The 15,184-nt window shown below is 40.7% G+C and overlaps 1 protein-coding gene across 6 annotated transcripts in view; it reads left to right on the top strand.

The window, feature by feature from the left end:
* Positions 1-15,184, top strand: part of PTPRM (protein tyrosine phosphatase receptor type M) — a 660,655-nt gene that overhangs the window by 407,633 nt on the left and 237,838 nt on the right. For all 6 annotated transcript variants that reach the window (XM_040264647.1, XM_040264643.1, XM_040264646.1 and 3 more), the window contains exons 12-13: positions 11,411-11,684; positions 12,696-12,732. In XM_040264647.1, coding sequence (XP_040120581.1) covers positions 11,411-11,684; positions 12,696-12,732 — 311 coding nt within the window. The remainder of the gene's footprint in view (positions 1-11,410; positions 11,685-12,695; positions 12,733-15,184) is intronic.

Genomic DNA, 15,184 nt, shown 5'->3' with positions numbered 1-15,184 from the left:
CTCAAATAAGGAACTGAGGTCTGGGGTGGGGCAGGGGGTTGACAGCCATGCTCTGCCTGTACAACACTACATGGCCTGCAAGGCGCCTCCCAGGAGCCGTCCGCATCGCAAACATCGTCCCAGCAGGATCTCTTTGGAACCAAGGTGGTTGCGTCTCCCTTTGCCAACAAGGGCTTTTCTGAAAATTAGTGTCTTTTCTTTGTTGTCTCTTCCAGGGTTAAGAAAACATATCACGCCTTGTCTTTAGATTATGATCCTTGCAATCTTGGGGGCTTATCAATATTAAGAATCTTAATTCTTAAAAGTTAGAAGCAGGGGTTTGGGATTGTTTTCATTATTTCTTTGTTATGATCTTTAAACTAAGACTGTAAAACTTTTGGTCAAGTCTAGCTCCATCAGAATCTGTTCAGTGTTTACCACCAAAATACATTTTGATACTTAAAGGACTTGGGCTGAACAGAGTTGCTTTAGTGTTTTGGATTGTTTTGATCAAATTCATCAGTCTTTTTTGTTGATCTGTATGTTCTTTTTTTCCTTTTAGCATCTTAATAGTCCCCAAAGAATAAAGAAAGAAAATACCAATTCTTCTGAAATGCTTATTAATGGTTTTTTAAATTGTTCCCTCTCTTTTATTGAAGAATTGTAACCTGTAAAGAGCACCTTAAACCTTTGGGGTTAAAGGTTCTTTTGTCACAGTTCTGGGACCTTTTGTAAAGGTTCTATCCATTGCTAAAATTGATTAAGGAAAACAGCTCTAAGTACCTGACTTCCACCCTAAAATTTTCCCTTCTTTCATTGGTACACATAGTCACAAAGACCAAAATGTCACTTAACAGTAAAACTTCAGTTTTATATTACTATACAGGCTCAGTTTTTTGTGACTTCTTATAGCTGAATTGCTACCGAGTGTGTTCACAGCAACTGTGCTAAGTTTCTTATTACCACCACCTCCTGCCACCTGATTTGGGGTGACTTTTATCATATTAAAATATAATACTCTGGATCTCTTTACTGCGAGGAAACAAAGATCACTTTTATTAAAGTTGCTTTTAGGATGACAGTGTCAGTCATCTCTTTGAAAATTCATTTTGGAAACTAAGTTTATTCTTCCAGAACCCTTAAAACGCAACCTGAAAAATGGCAGGGGAAGATAAAAATAATAGAGTAGGTGTAGCTGAGCTCTTATACAATGGAACTTAATTTAACTTTCCCTCCAAGTCCATTTCAAACTTGCTCTTGTACATGAAAATATACTGCCTCTCTGTCCTTCCCCTGTCTCAGATTTTCTTTTTCTTGAACATAACCCCTTTGAAGAATTCTGTGTATGAGATCGGAACCCCAGCCTGGTGCCCCAAGGCTTACAGGCCAGGCGCACGGGCCTCGCATTCAGGGACAGGACCAGACAGGGGGCCACCTGTGGCCTGGGGGGGCAGCAAGGGCACCCCACTGCCAGCTTCTGCTGCCATCACCCCCCAAACAACCAACATATCTGTAATATTTTGACTTGATCTTCGTAATTACAGTGGATATCAAATGAAATAGTAGAATTGAGACATGATGGCTCTTGTTACCTGCGGCACGATTGCAGAAGGTAGGAAAGGTAGTTCAAGGTTTGCCAGTGTGGGGGCCCTGGGGAGAGTTGGGGCGGGGGAGCAGAGACCTCGAGGAGCAGAAGGACCTGCTTCTTGTTCCTCCCCTTGGACGTCACAGGGGATGGGAGTCAACACCCAGCCCTGCTCGTTAGGTCCTTCAGTGTCCTTCTAGTAGGATCTGGGCACCATGGAAACTGAGGAAAACCCAGCCACTCCCGGGGTTCCTCTTGGGGAAACCCGGGGATTCTTGGGACAGGCCTGCTGGGACCCCCGCAGGCATCGGAGTCACAGTCCGGCCCATTACCCTCAGTCTTCAGTCCTACTGATGAAGGGTCCCCAGGGGTCTTGGGAGCTTTGCAGGCAGGCTCTGATGAGTCTGACAGGAAGACCTGCTGGGACTTAGGTGGAGCTTTGTACACCCAGGGGCTTGTAGTGAAATAGGGTTTGCCCTGGGACCACAAAGACGTTCTCTCTTTTGTTTATTGTCGTTGCTTTGGCTTTAATTTGGGGGGAAAGTTGGTGGCCATAGGCAGCACAGGACAGTCTTTGGGTGTCACCAGCAGCAGGAACGTTTGGGCACCAGGTCCGGACCAGGCGTTCCCAGAGCAGTTGTGCCACAGGAGACTTTGATGTGGACAGAGACTGCTTCCTGCTTCTTCCTCCACTTGGTACAAACCCTTATCAGCGTCTCGTCCCAGTTCTCAGTTTGAGAAACCTGCTTCTAACACCCCAATGCTGTGCTTGTCAAGATGGAGACAGTCTGGTCTTTGTTCCTCTTTTTCTTCCTCCCTTGGAGCTCTTACAGGGCTTGCATGTGATAAATATCACAGAAAGGAAGGAAATATGGATAAAATAGTTTTCTCCTCACTCATCGATGTCACAGCTTGCCTGACCTAGTACCAGGAGCTATGAAATACCAGAGCTGAAAGGACCCTAGTGGTCAGGGGGTGATTTGGTGATAGAGCTGGACTGACTCCCCTGGTGTGAGGCTCAGTTCACTGTGCTCTTGCCCCTTCTAGACGATGGCATTTAAGAATCCACCTGCCAGTGCAGGAGATGTGAGTCTGATTCCTGGAGGAGGACCTGGCAACGCACTGCAGGATTCTTGCCTGGAGGACCCCGTGGGCAGAGGAGCCCGGCGGGCTGCAGTCCATGGGGCTGCAGAGAGTCGGACACAACTGAGAACACGTGTGTGCACATCTCACTTGGCTGCACTATTGCTGTGAATACTTGTAGAGACTGAAAGATTCTGAATTAAATATGATATAAACATACAACAAGGAAGATATTTAGTGTGGCTCTGATAGTATTCAATTTTTCTAGTTTTATTTAAAACCCTAGAGCAAGTTAGGAAAAACAGCTTTTAAAAATAGTAGGGGACTTTGGGTTATAATTTTTACAGTCATGTGTTTGTTATGCAGTTGTGATGATTACATTATGATAAACATAAGTGAAATGAAATGTGCAAAGGAAAGCATCTTCACTTGTCAAAAGGGGGAGAAGTCACTCTTAAAGATGTTCCATCTTGGACTAATTTACTCGCAGTTTGGTGCCTGTTGTGAAGATTAATAACACATGGCCTTTTACACAGCTTCTCAGCCCAAGTCTAATGTTCCAGTTGTCCTTTTATTACCCCAAACCTCCATAACTGTAGGATTTTTTCCTCCCTTCCCTTTGTTCACAATATGGAGCAGTAAATGAGTTCATATTTCTCGCCCAACCTTTCAGCTATAATTAATATTTTATGATATCAGATTTATCACTAACTAGCAGAACAGTATGATGTGGGACCACATGCACACACACACACACGTGCACACACATTTAGTACAGAAGTAACTTAGGGATGCCAGGCAAGCTCCTTATGAATTACAGCTGCAAGAACATCAGTTTTATTTGTGGTACCCTGCAAGTGTGCCACAGCAGTAGATAGCCAGTCTTACCTAGAACAGAGCAGAACAAAGAGAAATGAAAGAGGCCGACACAGAATACTCGACCCCATGGACCAGTTCATGCTGCACCGTGTGTTACCCAGGGTGCACCGTCCATGGAAACGTGACCAGACCTCATCTGTGAGTCAGTAAGCAGGACATGCTCGTTCAGCGGCTCTCAGCTCCCGTGTTACATGGATCCTAGGCATGATGATAAACACACTGACCTTACTGAACTTTTTTTCCCCCTAATTTTCAACTGGTGGCAATATTTTTTAAAATGTTCAGTTGAGCCAGGTCATTCTGATCTTCAGCGTGTCATTTCAGTAAATGCTGACAGATTTGGGGAAAGGAAATGACTGGAAAAAGAACAGGAAGGAAATGCAGTCTGTGTTATTCCATAAATAAACCTGAATTATACATTTCTCTTACCTGTTTTGCGTATAATTTATATTTTCATTTTCCCTCACCCCCACAAAGAGTTAATCTTCAAGGAGCTATTGATATTAGATTCTATTCTTTTTTAAATTTTTAATTGAAGGGTAATTGCTTTACAGAATTTTGCGGTTTTCTGTCATACATCAATAAGAATCAGCCATAGGTACACGCATGTCTCCTCCCTCCTGGACCTATCTCCCGTCTCCCTCCCCATCCCATCCTTCAGCCTGTCACAGAGTCCCTGTTTGAGTTCCCTGAGTCATACAGCAAATTCCCACTGGCTACCTATTTTACACATGGTATTGTAAATTTCTATGTTACTGTCTCCAAACATCACCCCTTGTCTCTCTTCTCCTCCCCCTCTATTCTTTTTTGAAAAGAGAAAATAGATGGCTTTTACCAAAAATGGCAAATCAAGTTAAAGTTACTATTAAGTGTTACAAAATGAACACTGTTCTAAGCCTTTGACATGATGAGAAACGCCAACTTTAAAGGATTACCAGAAGCAGTGGTGAAATAGATCAGGACTTTTCTCCCCTCATCTCTCCTCTTTACCCAACATTCTGCTACCTAGTTGGATAGTGAAAGTGTTAGTCACTCAGTCATGTCCGACTCTTTGTGACACCATGGACTGTAGCTCACCAGGCTCCTCTGTCCATGGAATTCTCCAGGCAAGAAATACTGGAGTGGGTAGCCTTTCCCTTCTCCAGGGGATCTTCCCAACCCAGGGATCGAACCCAGGTCTCCTCCAGTGCAGGTGGATTCTTTACCATCTGAGCCACCACTCAAGTCCATCTAGTTGGATAACCCTTCAATATTTTATGCTGATAAGGAACAGAATAAGTAGGTAAGAAGAATGGACTTACAACTAAAGGCTTAATCTTGAAAAGAATTAGGACACACATTTTAAAGCCAATCTCACATCTGCAGCAGGCTTATCCTCAACCTCTTCAAAGTTAGAAAATACCAAAACCATTTCATCGCATTTGAACTTTTATGTTTAACAAAGTCCATGAAAGATGTTCAGATGTTCTTTCCTAGGTTATACTTCAAGGGCTATTCTGTATAAATGCAGATTTCTTTTCCTTCTAAGAGGCTTAGAGTTTTGTTGTAGGAAAGCCTTGCATCAGTTAAACTTTAAATCTCATTGCATAAGAAAGTTTGGATATAATGATGTCACATTTTTGGCAGGTTAATCCTCACAATGGATTGTGCTTTCATATTGCAAATGCTGCAGAAAAGTTTTGTGTTACTTTAAATTCCAGAATAGTGGTGGAAGAAGGTTAGCAATGGTGTGACTGATAAACAAAAGGAATATGATTAATACATTAAAAAGATAATCGAATTTTAATTCAGCTCACTAAGCTAGAAACTTCTATTTGGTTTACCATCCTTGAGAATTTCTTTTTTTTCCAGTCATCCTTTTAGGAGAAGCATTCAAACAGTGAGATTTTCAAAGCTGCTTTTTAGCTAACACTTGTGATGGGAAAGTTCTTATGAAAATCATCAGTGGGGATGATGTTATTTGTACAAAAGAAAAACACATCAGTCATCGAGTTCTGTCGAGGTACTGTTGACCTGGCTGTCAATACCGTGTTAATTTCCAACCGGGGGCCAGCAGCGTGTGGCCACTGGGCAAGAGAAGGGACTTGGCCATTTTTCATTAGCACCTGGACTTTGATAGAGGGGGATAGAAAAGAGCTGCCTGACCTTTCAGTGCTTAAATTATTAAAGAGCAAATAGATTTGAGGTCTGGATGCTTGCAAATCTAATTTGTCTTGTGGAGCAAGGATGAAAAGACATTCTGGGTTTGAAATTGCTCTGGTCTACTTATTTCTTCCTTTAATATATCTGAAGATGAGTAGATGGTGGCTATTTAAGAAGTAATATATCTGGAGTAGAATGTATGGCCTAACATGCTGACTGGCTAAAATCAAGCCCATTAAATAATCATTTAGTCCTTGAATTTTCATATGATCCTCATAAACTTGCTCATTGGAATAATTAATTTTTTTCATTCATATTCACTTAGATGGCATTTCAATTCCAAAACGAAACTGTCTTTCTCTTGTTGTTGTTTAGTCACTAAGTCGTATCCGACTCTTTGAGACTTCACGGAATGTAGCCCGCCAGGATCCTCTGTCTATGAGATTCTCCAGGCAAGAAAACTGGGGTGGATTGCCATTCCCTTCTCCAGAGGATATTCCCAACCCATGGATCAAACCCATGTCTCCTGTATTGGCAGGTGGATTCTTTACTGCTTAGCCACCTGGGAAGCCTTAGGGAGTGTCAAATATATTGTTCAAGTTAAAGCAGGGCAGTGCCTGGCACACACTAGGGGCTCAAAACATATTTGTTGAATTAATAAAAGAGTGGGAGGTGGAAACGGATGAAAACTGGCAAAGGTGGGAGGTGGAAACGGATGAAAAGTGAGAAGTGGAGGTGATGGAAGAGGGGGAAGAAGAAACAGAGATGCAACTTCTGATTCTCTCCAGTTCTTGTTTATTTGTGGGTCGTATAGCATAGACTTGCAATCTAACCAGCATTATCTTATCACAGAACTTCTCCTTGGTAATTTCCTCCTCTCTCAGGCCTTGTATATTCAGGAAATGAATCCAAAATAGGCTCAATATTAGATTTTCGCAAAGCAAAACATATTATTAGCAATTATCAGTATATTTCCTCCCTATATATTACATATAAGGTACATAAAGTAGAAATTACTTCTGGATTATGTTATGTTTTCAAAAATATATACTTCATGCCCACTTCATTCTAAGTGTCACAAGATACAGAAGTGACTGTCTCGTCTGACGGTCAGGAGACCACATCACCTATTACTTACCTATGTGCTCCAAAGAGAATGGGCACTTCACCTCTGAACCTCAGTTTTCTCCTCAGTAAAACCAAAAAATAAAACCTACATATGCAAGGCTCCTGGGCTAGTATTTCCTGTATGAAATAATTTCTACAATTTTTTTCTTTGCATAAATCTTCATATATCTACATTATCTATTATAGTATACTAGACTTCCAAGAAGTTGTTTTTAAAGTGGAATTTGGAACATCATGTCATATATCAAATAAATTGGAAAAGATTTCTAATAGAAGAAAGCCAGTGTTAAAAGTTATTTAATGGAGAATCTCTTTGCAAAGCAATGAATTATTTTTTGATTTGTCCATCTTGCAAGAATAGTCCTTGTATGCTGAAAAAAAAATATAAAATGTACCTTGGAGATCCATCTGATTCTCTCATTTCATCGGAAAAAATAAGATCCAAAGACATTAATTTAGAAGCCAAGTTTTAGCAGAAATAGGAGTAGAGCTTAAATGGTGCACATGCTACTGTCGGCCACCCCAACATCAGGCCCTGCAGAAGAGTCACAGTTTCTCAGTGATGTTTGCACTTCTCTGACTGAAGCCTTGAGAGTTACACATTGTCCTTCTGTTACGTTCTGTTGGTTGCATGCCATCATCAAGGTTAGCCAATCCCATACTTGGTGGAGAAGTGTCCAGGAGCTTGGCAGATATATTATAATTGCCACATCTGACTGTAGATGTAAGGGGTCAAAGAGAAGGGGGTGTGAAGTCAGAATCCTCTTTCACCTCTGTCTGGGTTCCTTTTCCCTGACCCCTATAGGAAGTTCCTCCCTAACGTCTTCCTTCCATGTTGCATCCATCCTGCAGGTGAGAACACTGCAGGGTTTGGTAGAACATCCTGCGGAAATGGTAAAAAGTCTTGAGGTTAGAAAGAGTCCTATTTTCTTTTCTGAGTTTACCTTCCTGCTCAGAAAGCCCTTTATCATTACACTGTAATCCTGCTGGACTCCCTGCCTAGTGAGCAATCCGTCTCATGTTCTACAACCATCAATTTTTATTGAAACAGAATTACAAACTGAACGGCTACTGCATGGCATGGCTGTAATAGAATGTGCTAAGTGGTTATACTTCCAGAAACAGGAGATTCACCAGGTGCAAATCCCAAGTTCACAGGAACAGGAGCATAGAGAGAGACCTCCCCTTGCTGACTCCAGCTGGTGGGAGTGGAAAGCACCTCCCTCCTGTTCTGTTTTCCCAGCTTAAATGAGTGTCCATGCTGAGCAACCCCAGAATTAGACTTGTGCTCGGGGAGTCGCGGTGCTTTTCTGATAAAGTAAGAAAAAGATACATCTCCTTGTCAGAAGAACTTGCAATCTAATCTGGATTCAGTTTTTCAAAACTGCTGCCAAGGTTTCTCTATATTAGAATCATTTTTTTTCTCCAACCGAACTGCACACAAGTTCGTCATTCTAGTAAATGTATGCATCTCAGTAAAGAAACCCATCCCTTCAAGGTCTCTCCCATTCTCCTAAGGCTAATTCACATTTCACAAACATTGAAAAGGGGTGCTGAGAGAAAGGTGTGTAGGAACCAGGAGACCCAGTTCTCCCAGGGGACGTCTGAACTCACAGCATCTTCTGAGAATACTCGGCCCCATCTGTTCATGATTTCCTCTTAGAAACTTCTTTTGACTCCAAGTTGTTGATTTTTGAAATGCAAATGCCTTTTTTTCTGCATTCCTAATGTCCTGTCTTTCCACTGACTGAATATGGTGGATGCAAAGGAATATAAGAAAATATGGGTTCCTTTTTATGGCTGAATAATATTCCCCTGTGTATATGTACCACAACTTCTTTATCCATTCTTCTGTTGATGGACATCTAGGTTGCTTCCGTGTCCTAACTATTGTAATAGTGCTGCAGTGAACATTGGAGTGCTTGTGTCTTCTTCAATTAGTTTAATATATGTGGAATATAGAAAGATGGTACTGATGAACCTATCTGCAGGGCAGCGGTGGAGAAGCAGACATAGAGAACAGACTTGTGGACACAGTGGAGGAATGAGAGGGCGGGATGAATTGAGAGAGTAGCGTGGAAACATGTACATTACCGTGTGTGAAATAGACAGCCGGTGGAAATTTGCTGTATGGTACAGGGAGCTCAAATCTGGTGCTCTGTGATAACCTAGAGGGGTAGGGTTGGATGGGAGATGGGAGGGAGGTTCAAGAATGAGGGGCCATATGTATACCTATGGCTGATTCATGTTGATGTATGGCAGAAACCAAAACAATATTCTAAAGCAATTATCCTCCAATTAAAAAAATATATATTTTGAGATTAGTTGTTTGTCAGTTGCTTCATTTGCTATTATTTTCTCCCATTCGGAAGGCTGTCTTTTCACTTTGCTTATATTTTCCTTTGTTGTGCAGAAGCTTTTAATTTTAATTAGGTCCCATTGGTTTATTTTTGCTTTTATTTCCAGAATTCTGGGAGGTGGATCATAGAGGATCCTGCTGTGGTTTATGTCGGAGAGTGTTTTGCCTATGTTCCCCTCTAGGAGTTTTATAGTTTCTGGTCTTACATTTAGATCTTTAATCCATTTTGAGTTTATCTTTGTGTGCGGTGTTAGAAAGTGACCTAGTTTCATTCTTTTACAAGTGGTTGACCAGTTTTCCCAGCACCACTTGTTAAAGAGATTGTCTTTACTCCATTGTATATTCTTGCCTCCTTTGTCAAAGATAAGGTGTCCATATGTGTGTGGATTTATCTCTGGGCTTTCTATTTTGTTCCATTGATCTATATTTCTGTCTTTGTGCCAATACCATACTGTCTTGATGACTGTGGCTTTGTAGTAGAGCCTGAAGTCAGGCAAGTTGATTCCTCCAGTTCCATTCTTCTTTCTCAAGATTGCTTTGGCTATTCGAGGTTTTTTGTATTTCCATACAAATCTTGAAATTATTTGTTCTAGTTCTGTGAAGAATATCACTGGTAGCTTGATAGGGATTGCATTGAATTTGTAAATTGCTGAAGCAACTGACAAACAACTAATCTCAAAAATATACAAGCAACTCCTGCAGCTCAATTCCAGAAAAATAAACGACCCAATCAAAAAATGGGCCAAAGAACTAAATAGACATTTCTCCAAAGAAGACATATGGATGGCTAACAAACACATGAAAAGATGCTCAACATCACTCATTATTAGAGAAATGCAAATCAAAACCACAGTGAGGTACCACTTCACACCAGTCAGAATGTCTGCGATCCAAAAATCTGCAAGCAATAAATGCTGGAGAGGGTGTGGAGAGAAGGGAACCCTCCTACACTGTTGGTGGGAATGCAAACTAGTACAGCCACTATGGAGAACAGTGTGGAGGTTCCTTAAAAAATTGCAAATAGAACTGCCTTATGACCCAGCAATCCTACTGCTGGGCATACACACTGAGGAAACCAGAATTGAAAGAAACACATGTACCCCAATGTTCATCGCAGCACTGTTTATAATAGCCAGGACATGGAAACAACCTAGATGTCCATCAGCAGATGAATGGATAAGAAAGCTGTGGTACATATACACAATGGAGTATTACTCAGCTGTTAAAAAGAATACATTTGAATCAGTTCTGATGAGATGGATGAAACTGGAGCCGATTATACAGAGTGAAGTAAGCCAGAAAGAAAAACACCAATACAGTATACTAACACATATATATGGAATTTAGAAAGATGGCAATGATGACCCTGTATGCAGGACAGCAAAAAAGACACAGATGTGTATAGCGGACTTTTGGACTCAGAGGGAGAGGGAGAGGGTGAGATGATTTGGGAGAATGGCATTGAAACATGTATAATATCATGTAAGAATCAAATTGCCAGTCTATGTCCGATGCAGGATACGGCACGCTTGGGGCTGGTACACGGAGATGACCCAGAGAGATGTTGTGGGGAGGGGGGTGGGAGGGGGGTTCATGTTTGGGAACGCATGTACACCCGTGGTGGATTCATGTCAATGTATGGCAAAACCAATACAGAATTGTAAAGTAAAATAAAAAATAAATTAAAAAAAAATAAATAATAATAATAATAATAATTTAAAAAAAAATATATATATATATATATGGAAGTTACACCTTGGTTAGCCTGAATCATCACACCTTGTATCTTGTGACCTGATAAAAATTCACAGGTGTTCATACAGATGTCACTGAAGAAAATATTATGTTGCCTTTTTCAATGAACTTACACCTAATATAGTTTCATTGATTGGTTAAACCAAGTTCATTTTCTACAAATTCATCTTCAATACCATATAAGAGGAACCTTGTCTTGGTGTTCTGCTCACATCAACAGCAGAAATTGCTATATAAAAATGTTTTAACTATGGTGAATTTTCTCTCCTTCCAGAAATTGTCTTATTTGGGGTTAGAGAGCTCTGTGGAAGAACTCTAAGCACTTTCTGTCTCTTTCATGGAGCAAGTGTGGAGTCCATGTCCACGAGGCACTAAGCCCTTATTACTGACTGTCCAGTTTGTTGTTTCTCTGGGGTATCCTATGGGTCCGTGCAGTTGAACAGAAGGGGTTCAGCTCTGTTTTCCTAAACCATCACTGAGAATACTCTCTTTTTTTCTAGTGTCTACCAAATAGTGGTCGAGGAAGAGCGTCCTCGAAGAACAAAAAAGACCACAGAAATCTTAAAATGCTACCCAGTGCCCATCCACTTCCAGAACGCCTCCATACTGAATTCCCAGTACTACTTCGCTGCAGAATTCCCAGCCAACAGCCTCCAAGCAGCTCAGCCCTTTACTATTGGTGATAATAAGACTTACAACGGGTACTGGAACACCCCTCTCCTTCCCCATAAAAGCTACAGAATTTACTTCCAAGCAGCTAGTAGAGCCAACGGGGTAAGTTTTATAAATGGCTGTTTACTTAGGCTGTTCAGGATTATTAATGCGAACACAGTCAAATCACATATTGTAGTCGTAAGAAAGGAAGTCATGCTTTTATGTGTTTTTACTTGGAATAAATGTGTTTTATTCTCTCTTTTTAAAAATTATTTTCACCTGGAGAAATTCCTGGGAAAAAACAAATATATTTGTACGTGGTTTCAGTAGGAAGAATATATTGTCAATGGGATGGTTTTTATTTTCAGTTTTTACTTGTTACCAAAAGTTGGCTAGTAATTCTGCTTAGCTTACTATTTTACAGGAAAACAGCACAGCTCCAGCACATACATTCAGCTCATTTACAATTTTGTGAGATTCACAACATCTGTCTTTTCAGCATATTCTGTCCCATTTCTTTGGTGCCACAAGAGTTTATGCTTCCTATAGCTGGGACTAAATTAGTTACCTTTTTTTTTTTTTTCTTTCCTAAGAGAAAACAGCTTTAGAAAGATAAGATGAAAACAAAATACAAACTATCAAGTTGTTTTTGAATTTTTCTTCCCTTTCCTGTTTAGACCGACCCAGAGCTCTCATGAGACAAGAAAGTCTCCTTAGAGAAAAGGGTGACTTTTTCGGACTCAACAGTGGTGTTTTTCCTTCACAGCGTGGGTCTCGGCACCACGACTGTCTTTGGCCAGTGAGAACCAGGGAGACAGGTTTTCCCCATGAGTGTTTGCACAGGGAGTCAGTGAGGGGTCTGGAGAAGGGAGCTGGGGGCCCCCACCAGGCAGAGGCAGTTCTGTGCATAGCTCCTACCCACCGCCTGACAGGTGCCCACAAGCACCACCACCACCATCCCTGGAGCCAGAAAGTGTCAGAGCACAGTCCAGGGAGTAATCACGGGTGATTAATGCCACACTTGGAACAATGAGACCTCCCCTTATCTGTATTTAAGGAGAACTGCAGAGATTTTATTGGTTTCACAGAAAACATGAATAGTGATTTTTCTCCCCTCTTTATTTAACACAGGAAACCAAAATAGACTGTGTCCGAGTGGCCACAAAAGGTAGGTTGAAACTGTGGGTTGTTCTGGTTTCTGTTCTCTCCAATTTTAGATGGTATTTCAAAACTTCTTGAAATGTTCACATCACTGAAAGAAGTGTGTTGGACGTGTGTGTGTTCCTATGTATGTACCAGGATTGTATGGCAGTGAACTGTGTTTCATGTAGATTTTTTTCAAATAAGAAGTCATATTGCTGTGTTTCAAAGCAGTTTTTAGTGGTTATCTTTTTTTAAAATTCTATTAAAATAGAATTACTTTTTATATGATCTCCTATCCATGTTTTAAACCACAGTACCCTACCTAGTAATACTGTGTTTAGTGAACTTCAGATGCAGGACAGTAAATTACCTCCTGCTGTTTTAAAGCAATTTGTTGTTTAGTGGCTAAGTTGTGTCCGACTCTTCTGCAACACCATGGGCTGTAGCCTGCCAGGCTCCTCTGTCCATGGGATTCTCCAGGCAAGAATACTAGAGTGGGCTGCCATTCCCTTCTCCAGGATACCTTTCCAAAAGGATCAAACCAAAGTGTCCTGCATTGGCAGGCAGAGTCTTTAATGCTGAGCCACCAAGGAAGCCTTTTAAAGCAATTATCTAGTTATAATCTGTAAAGCAGAGTCTGCTTGGGCTCTTCTCACTGGGGATGTATGTCTCTCTCAACCCAGGGACCAGGAGATGTTACTGTGGCCCTTCTGTTTCCCAGGCCTGGTTATAATCCTGAAAAGATGTGATCAAGGCAGAGATGTAGATTAGGGTGAATCAGCATAAGCTCTGCACCACCTAACGAAGAGACTGCAGGGGTGTGTGTGTGTGCATGCGTGTGTGTGTGTATGCACGCTGTGACCTCATCCTGTCAACCTTGCAGTGTGCTTTTAACCATCCCATGGGAGTGTATAAATGCCTTTAGAAATGTCCAAAGCTACATGAGAACAAGGCAGCATACATGAACACTTGTAGTTAAATACACTCTTTCAAATCGTTAGACGAGACATGAGGACAAGGAGCAAGTGCCGTGAGGCTGAATTTAGAAAGGACGGCAGAAAGCCCCAGGTTTCGTCAGATCACAGCCCCTTGATGACTTCTGTTGGATGAAAATATCTTGTTGTTTTTGTTGTTTGACGTTCAGGCAACAGAGTTTAAATAGATTACAGGTGCCCATCAGCATTTTCAAAATTCTCAGTTCCTGAAGATACCATGACCTCTTTATCCCGTTGACTTGAGAGATATCCTTGGTTTCCTGTTATGTGTCAGGCCTTGTGGGATGTACTTAACTCATTCATATTTTGTTTGTCCTCATGGGCTCATAGCTCTATTTCCAAGAATCTCCTTATATTGATTTTAAAGTAATTCTTTATATCATATTGTACTTGATTAAGAGCCTTTATTTGTAGGGCTAAATTAATTTTTTTTAATGGAGCTAGAGACATTGATGTGTTTTCTAAATTGTAATTCACTTTTAACTATTAATTATTACAGTATGATAAGACCTTTGAGTGAGGTGTTGACCGTCTTAGGCCTCCAGATCATGACCCATGCTCACATTGCTTTATTGAATTCTGAAAACCCAGTTCCAGAATGCCTAATTTATAATGCCTTGCCTTTCATGTCACAGCTGAAAGTTAAAATTGCTTTCATATGCATGTTCTCATTTATTTCTTCTAAATTACTGTGAAAACAGAGACGCTAATTGCTATTTTTCGGAGATGAAAAAAATGCATATTTGGGGAGACGAATTGACCTGCCAGTGACACCCATCTAATAATCTGTGGGTCAAGGCTTGATCCCAGGTGTTTGGACTCCCACACCAGTGTTTCCCTGGATCTCCTGGCTTTCACCCGGCAGACCTCTGGCCACTCGTGCTTTTGCAGTGTACAAGTATCTGTCCTCATTTTTACTAAAACTGAGTCAGTGCCCAGTTGACTCAAAACAACAAAATATCTGCTATCTTGTTCATTTGCATAGTTAGGTAATTATATAAATAACACACTAGTAAACATGGAAATCTGATGTTTGCTGTTTTCACAATAGATTGAATTAGATGGTGATTTGGATGGTTTTCTTCCATCATCAACTAGATTTAATCAATATTATAATTTGTTTTTCAATTCACCAAAGGATGATTAAGCAATCAGATGACCTGATTGACTAAATATTTCCCCGCTCAGATTTTCTGAGTCAATTTGCAAACATTTACACAGCAGTAAACTCTATTCTATCAAACAAACTTTGGGGAGAAAGAGGGAAATAGATTTTAATATTCATTGCATCCTGTTATTGTTATTCCTGTTCATAAAATCATCACCAACAAGGGAACCTTGGGAAATACACTCCTTGTGGGTGAAACTACAATGTTTGATACTATTTTATTTCATTAATTTCTACATTTACAGATTCAGCAACCTTCCTTTACTGCACCATCTAATGTTTCATCACCTTTATATTCAGATAATTTTTTTCTG

The sequence above is a fragment of the Oryx dammah genome, unplaced genomic scaffold (genome assembly GCF_014754425.2).
Source record: "Oryx dammah isolate SB20612 unplaced genomic scaffold, SCBI_Odam_1.1 HiC_scaffold_22, whole genome shotgun sequence".
Lineage (NCBI taxonomy): Eukaryota > Metazoa > Chordata > Mammalia > Artiodactyla > Bovidae > Oryx > Oryx dammah.
This window is presented reverse-complemented; position numbering and strand designations above follow the sequence as displayed.